Genomic DNA, 8,173 nt, shown 5'->3' on the forward strand with positions numbered 1-8,173 from the left:
AAAAAAATGCATAAAGGATACTCAAATTAAGAACGCAGGATGCAAAGTCAAAAGTGTTCTTAAAATGGAATTGTTTTTTTTTTGTTTTTGCTTTTTCAAGCAGCTATTGGTAGCTGGGAGTTAAAAAAAAAACGATTATTCTCTAAAAAGTGTAATTTTCATATATTTTCATATAAGTATTAACTATTTATGTTAGTTCAATTTTTTATGTTTTATCATTCCTCTACTGACCTTTCCATCCATACTTTCCGCTAAGGCCTGCCTGTCTAACACAGACAAACAAATACAAAAATATTGGGGGTGCATCTTCCGGTGTAAAATGCCCAATTCGAAAGCCTGCACCTTTTGGTGCCCGCTCCGGAAACTACCAGCTCATCTACAGCCTGGTGATGCTAGGAATGCTTGCAAAAGCAGAATTGGACCCTTCCAAGGCTGCCACTAAAGGGCACACAAAAACCTCATGTAATTTTCCATAGCAAGCACAAAAAGTGCAATAAAATTTCCGCAATGTGTGTTTTCAGTTTATATTTTCCTGCCACATATCTTATTTCCTAAGTATTGGGCGGTAACCTTTGGGTTCGAACTCCCCTTTTATTGACCTTTAGCCAATGCGGCAACGCACCGCCTACATTTAATTGCATTCCTTCTAAAGCTGAGCTCTTAATAATTCAAAAATTTGCCGACAAAATTTACTTCTATCAGTGAGGTCTGATTTATGAAAGGGTAAGCAAATTAAAATAAAAACAAAATTCGATATATCATTTACATATATTCGCTCAAGTAAGAAAATAATTTTTAACTATTCAATTACAACTCATAAGGAGATATTCTAAAGCTCACAGAGCTAACGAAAAATCGTTGAAACTAATTTTGCAGTAAATTAAGGCTGCCTTTATTTAAGTCTGCGACAGACGTCAATTGTGTCGTATGTAACCAAAGGTATAGAGCCGCAAACATCTACGCAGGCGTAAATTGACTTTGAGTTAATCGGATAAGGAAATAATCTGCTTTTACATAAGTATGTTCAAAAGTAAACAACAGAAAATCTCTTACAATACAGCAATACCCTACAATACAATAGCTTATTGTCATTAAAATTCGGCTTATACATCAAAGTTCACACATAAGCGGACCTAACCAACGCTATTCTGTGCTATGATTGTCTCTAGCAGATTTAAGTACGACATTTCTTTGTTTAAGTCGTGCTAATAACTTTTTCTCACCCAGAAAAAATGTCGCTTTTAGCTAAGTATTAGATTAGGTTAGGTCCTAGTAAATACCTCACAAAGAACTCAACTGTTCCTTAATTTCGCCAAGAGTTCTTATGGATGCGGTGCACACTTTTGCGGGTTTTTAACCTTTTTTGTGATCTATTGATCGACTGGATTTGCCACAGAGAAAAAATACAGAGTCAAGAACCATAACCCGCGACGGCAGAATCTTGAGCAGTGAGACTGAAGGTGCTCAGCGCGCCCAAAGCACTGTCTTCTAAATATGCAACATTCCGCATCAGAGCTAGCTTGCTTTTGTACCCCAATAGTTGGTGGTTTTTACGTTGTAAAATCGAATAGAAATTTTCGAAGTCTCACAAGTTGTTTCTATGTTTATTCAATTTTATACATGTCATATTTCTTATTTTATTATTTACCTGCTTTAAAAATAGCCAAAACTTACATCTTTAATTTAAAATTTGATTTTGGTTTATCATTTTGGCTTTGCATCCTTGCCATCCTAAAATAATTTTTAGGATTTATATCGATGGTGGAGTGGGAGTGCGACAAAAGCTCGGCAGCCAGCCCTATTTCAGAATTTGGTTGGAGAACGCCCTATCCCAGCTGCCGATTGAAAAACGCCCTAACTCAGCATATTTTCAGTATATATCCATTTGAGGTAGGGCGTTTTTCAATTAAATTCTGAAATAGGGCCTTCTTGAAAATTATTCTGAGATAGAGTCTTTTCAAACGAGCTGAAGAGATAGGTCGACCTTCCACTCAGCCGACGATATACACTAGGATTTATTAAAGAAAACGTTAACAGTAATATAGTATAGGAAAATGCTACAAAGCAGTGAAATGTTGCATAGTACTGCGCGACATAAAAAAAAAGTTGAAAGGAAAAATATGCCACTATGCTAATAAACCCAACATTGCGTAGATTTTTAACAAGCTTTTGAAATGAAAAAATTTAATTTATTTTTGAAGTAAATTAATATCCCTTCCTCGTATTCCTGTAGCGTTATTTTTAATGCATTGTACAAATAATATCAAATTATTAAACCATATTAGTTATTCTATAAACTGCAAGAGTATTTTAACAAGAAGAGGGAAAATATATGTATATACAAGTTAAAACTAAATATTTATAAGTATAAAACGGTGTAACTAATTGATTCAAAATATTAAATTAATTGCAAAAATTATTTCACTATCTTAAATTTTTTTTTTTTGAGAGTAAGAGAAATATATTGTCAGCAATTTATTCGGAATTTAAAATTACTCTAATGTGACGAAAAACGAGAATGCGAGCGCCTTAACTAAATTTAAAAAAAAACAACAAAAGAAGGGATGTCAATTTAAAAAAACCATTATAAAAACTATTTGTACATTTAAACGCATAATAGTGTTGCTAAAAATTAGTATTATCATATATATGTATACGAGTATGCTTTATAAAAAATTTTCTCTTTTCCGTAGTATAAAATCCTTTGAAGAGTATTTTATTAAAAATGTAACTCAAATTTCGAAGAATTCCCAAACATCCTCCTCTAAACAATATTTCACTGCTTCCATATCGAATTTTTTTTCACAAATCCTTCTGTGATATGACAATGGTAATCACGCCAGAAGCAACAATTGTTTACACCAAAAACAAAAAGGGAGCAGCTGATGCTCCCTTTAAATATTAGCAATGACAAACACTATCACTAGGTCATCAATAGCCAATAAAAAATATTATTATGCACATACGTGCATATAAAAATAAAAAGTAAGACAAACCTGTACAAGTGCACATGGAAAATATCAACCGTATTTGCGCTCTTAGCACTTGCAAATGCAGCTTATAAAGCAAAAATCCCCCAATTCCCTAGTAAGCATTAAAATTTGTCAATTAAACTAGATAAAATATGTGCTGCTTTTTGCCCTTTTGCGCTATGGTAAGCCAATGGTAAGAAAAAAATCTAATAATATGCATAGGTGACTTTAAAACTGCAAAACAATATGTGCATTAGGGGGGGTAAATTTGTATGGGAGATTTTTTTCGGCAATGCATAGGGGGATTCTACTTGTAATTCTAAGCAAACTTGCCGAAGAAACTATGGGTCTAAAATCAATTTGGAGTTTGGCAAATTGCGAAAAAAGTTTCTTAGCATTTTGCTGTAGTGCTAATATTTTGTATTAAAATATGCCAGAAGGGTTTTTTGGTATGAGGAATCCATTTTTGCAATTATCTTTTTCTTAAAGCTTCCACTAGAGGGCTTAACAGTGAAAATTTTCATATTCCCTTCGAAACCAATTTTCGCGATTTGGCAAACTCCAAATTGATTTTAGACCCATGGTTTCTTCGGCAAATTAGCTTAAAATTACACATAAAATCATTATGTGCTATATGCGCATCGTAAAAAATGGCCCGCCCTAATGTATATACATACATACCTAAGTAATTTATATTACTATTTTCTATTTTCAAAATATTCTGAGTACATATTCGTTTTTTTTTTTTACTTACGTTTTATACACAAAAGTTTAAAGTGAAAATATTCTAGAACAAACTAACTGTTATAATAAAGTCTTGTACTGCATTTTATTGTGCTCTCATTGCATTTACAAACAAACTCAAAAAAAATTCAAAATTATTTAAATTTCAAAAAGAAAACCTTATTTTAATTAAACCTTAATTGAATTGAGTAACTGTTATTGAATGAATTGGAAACGATCCTTCCTTCCATCCGACATTTTACAGGCACCTCAGACCAAAATAGGATCAGCACATTAACCATGGTCATCATATTAACCGTTATCGTGAAATGCGTCTTCATTAGTTTCGCAACTCTGGCGGTTTGCTACAGGTAGAGTACCAAGCAAAATCATAAGAAGAAGAAACAAAAAAAATCACAAACAAGAACAAAAAAACAGAAACCAAAAACGAATAACGAAACACGAAAATTATTTATTTAGGTATAACAGCAACAACAAAGAAAACAAAGAATTTTATACAATAGTGTAAGCAGCACAAAAAGCAAAAAGAGAAAATACATTAAATACGGCAAAGTAATAGAATATTAGTCTTTGCGAAATACTCGTACTTACATAATTAAAAAAAAAACAAATTTTTCGAAAATTTCTGGATTTGAAATGTATTTTAGTTTCATGCTCAACTTCATTTGATTAATATTTTTATTTTCCAATTACACATTTTTACCAAAAAAAAAAGTTTCTGCATATTGAACCTAACCTCTATATCACTATGTACTTGCTGAACCCGGATCCGAGGTCTGTTAGCCCCCATCATGTCAGGTTCGAGGTAATTTAAAGGTCAAATAGGGAAAAATTTATTGAGTAAACCTGAAAATTCATACACTGCCACAACAAAGTATTGGCACAGCAAATTTTTCACAATATATGCAACAATTGTTTACTAATATTTTTCCGCCAATTTTGTGTAAAAATATGGTTAATTCAAGACAAAAAACATAAAAATATAGTTCCTAAACTTTGTTCAAAACTCGCGATATTTTCATCAAAATTTTCAACTTTTTAATCAGAGTTTTTAGAATTTTTTTGAGTATGCAGTTTTGCAGCCCATTAAATTCTAATAGAACATGCAAGCCCGAAATTAGTCAAAAATCGCGTTGATTTTTGAGAATTTTTTTTTTTTTGTTGAAGATGTTTTGCATTTTTTCCATATGAAGTATTTTCGAAAAAAATTTTTTGTATGAAAGAGACTGCGTGAAAATATTGCCAAAAATCAACGGTAATTCCTAGCTACTTAAAACTTGCACTTTATTATAATAGAATTGACAAATCTGCATACTCAAAAAAATTAAAAAAAATCTGATTAAAAAGTGATTAAGGGAACCGTTACTGTCCTCTCATGGAATTATCCGATTCAAGGTTAAGACAGTAGTTGTTGAAACAGAAAGTATTAGTTTCTTCGAATGGATGTCGGTGTGGACTTTATTCTTTAGCCTAAGGTTATCAGCGATAATTGCAACAGTACTTTGGATAGTCCAGGAGTTTGGCGTTATTTTATTCGCTTTTCACTTGGAATCTTGATGAAAACTTGCACCTCAGCTAGTCTGAAAACCTATCGGAAGGTCTAGGATAGTTATAAGAGCCTTGTTAGTGTGTAGGGTAAAGTACCTGTGATAAGTACTTAGACCTTCCAAAAGCTCTTGTGCATTCGTAACGGGCACAGAAAGCTTCTCTGGACAATTCATCTATGTAATGGTTCCTATTATAGACAGAAAGTCCAGCGTAAGATATGCAATGAATATAGGAAAATTTGTCACATTTTTAGTCAAAAATATAGTACCCGAATTTATGATAAACCTTTTGGGGTTAGGAAGTACTCACTATTGAGTTTTTTTGCAGTTTCGGATACAGCGCGCTATGTAATTGTTAGCAATACTTTTTTTTTGATTTAAAGAATTTTAAAAATTTTAGTAAAAATTTAAAACGCTAAAAATTCAAATAATTTTTGTTTATTTTTAATATTTAATCTTTGGTTTGTTCCACCTTTTTTACATCTAAATAATAACAATTGTTTCTAAAAGCTTTTATGATGCTTACATTATTGTGCAAAATTTATCTACTACAACAAGCACTACATATGCTCTTATATGGCCACACGTGGAATTTTAAAAAGAAACATTATTTCCAATTATAATTTGAAATTATAAATGGTGGATTTGGCTAAAATTTAAATGATTGTGAAACTCGAATATTAAACAAGAAATTAGAAAAAAGTACCCTTAAAGTATACTATGTGTTTTGTTTTAATTCATTACTGGCATTATGGCAGCTTTTTTGTACAAAACTATGCCGCAAAAATTAGATTCAAGCGCTAAATAAATGCACACAAATTTAATAAAAGTTATTCGCTGCATAGTTTCAGGCCTAAAAGGAGTATATTTCTATGAGTTGCCATTCTTTTTAGATAAATATTTCGATTAGCATTGTACTATTCGGCAGTGGAATTCTGCCAAACGCTGCGCTTAATATTCATCACCAAAAGTCCTTAAATGAAAGGCAGTGGGGCCTAAAAGTATACAACATGAAAAAGTAATAGATGCAATGTGCAAGCCATTAGATTCAGCTGTATGAGGGCCATGTGACTATATGTTGCATGTTGTTAGGCGCGTCTGATATTTTTTGGAGATTTTTGACGATCAAAATTAGCGATAGCGGATTATCGAATTATCGAATCCGACTGTTGGTTTCAAATATCGGTTCACAGTTTTCTATATTGTAATAAAAAAAATTATAAAGCTGCCAGTTATAGCCAAATCTATTATTTCGCGATTTACAATACACGCTGCTCAAGTAAAAATATTTACACAGGTACTCCTACTTTCAGTTAAATATCAAATTTTTTGCTTTTCAATTTTAGTTAATTTCTACTAACTAACATCACAATCTGTTATCAAAATTTTCACTAAATTCCATTTATGGGGCTTTTATTTTCTTACAATTAAACATCTGAATTTTATGGCACAAAATTTTGCTTTGTTAGGTTTTAAGGCAAAAAATCACGAAATTTTATTTATTAAAAAACAAAATCCCATAGAAATAGCATTCAAAAATTTTATGCAACGATACAACTAAAAACTCGACTGAATTCGCAGCAACAGACAAATATCAACAGTTAAAAAAATAACAAACACAACAAAAACTAAACAAACAGCAAATAAACCATTTTGAAATGAAATTCAACCGAAAATCAGATGAAAACAAATTTTTGCTTGGTTTTCTGTCCTCACTTCCCCCTATGTATATATGTGTGTATGTATGATGAATACATGTATGTATATATGAATACCTACATCCATACATATCTACATGTATATATTAAATGTATGTGCTCTGCTATTGCTAGTGTTTACCTGGGAAAAAACGCTGAAAATATAACCACAAAAAATGCGAAACACATACACATATGTAAACATTTTAAGTATAAAACTTTTCATGCGATTTTATGTGAATTTGAGTGTGTGTGTGTGTCTATGTCAAATGTGCGTATCTATCTGCATTAATATAATTGTTGCGTGCTTCTTCATGAAATTCAGCAGCTGTTTATGTATATGCAACTGTGCAACTCTGTATGTGTATGATAACATATTTGTGTAAATTTTTTATTTACTTTTTCAATATTGATATGTTTATATATGTCTAAACTTTTACAAATGCGTGTTATTTATATACATAAACATACACAGGTCTAGGTTTATTAGGGTGGTACTTAAGATATCAACAAAGTCAAAATATCAAAAAAACACATCCACGAAAATTTCAAAAAAAAAATATTTTGTGATTCACCTGTGCTCAAAAAATTGATATTTTTAATGGCAAAAATTCTAAAAATTTTTTGCTTTGAGCGGTTGTAACTCAGAGAGTTTAGTAATTTATGTAAACATATTTCAATGATATTCAAGTCAAAATTTTATCGTATTTTTCGATTTAAAAAATTTAAATTTTTCCCCCTAAAATTTTCGTGGATGTATTTATTTTGTGCGTAAACAAAATAATGGGGTGCCCCATACCGTATACATTTTAAGTACCACCTTGATGTATTTGTCCTATCTGTGCAGTTTTTTGTTTTTTTGTTTTTTATAAGAACCTTTTTATTTTATTAAACAAATTCTATGTTTTTATTTTGCATTCGTTGTAGTCCCAACTAAGTACCACATCACAAAATATCAAATAATTTACCTACATATTAATCACGACTTGATCAAACATACATTTTTACGTAGTTATTAATCAATTGTTGAAAATTTAGCTTTGATTTGATTTTTCGTTTGCTTTCATCACAAGGCAATGTGTGTAGTACAGGGCGTATGAGTAATTTAAAATGCACTTGCAATAAATCTCCGCCATTTGCCTATTTTTTGCGAGTATTATTAAATTTTCGAATAAATTCAAAATAATATTTTCCTTTACCATTACAGTTTGCG

The 8,173-nt window shown here is 31.1% G+C and overlaps 1 protein-coding gene across 1 annotated transcript in view; it reads left to right on the top strand.

Moving 5' to 3' along the window:
• Positions 1–3,960: 3,960 nt before the first annotated feature.
• The window catches only part of LOC118733695 (lateral signaling target protein 2 homolog), a gene marked incomplete at its 5' end in the record, with an annotated part of 35,417 nt that continues 31,204 nt past the window's right edge, over positions 3,961–8,173 (top strand). The window contains 1 exon segment of the mRNA XM_036463206.1: positions 3,961–4,066. Coding sequence (XP_036319099.1) covers positions 3,961–4,066 — 106 coding nt within the window.

The sequence above is a fragment of the Rhagoletis pomonella genome, unplaced genomic scaffold, assembly GCF_013731165.1.
Source record: "Rhagoletis pomonella isolate Grant_MI unplaced genomic scaffold, Rhpom_1.0 Rhpom_scaffold_00002, whole genome shotgun sequence".
Taxonomy (NCBI): Eukaryota; Metazoa; Arthropoda; class Insecta; order Diptera; family Tephritidae; genus Rhagoletis; species Rhagoletis pomonella.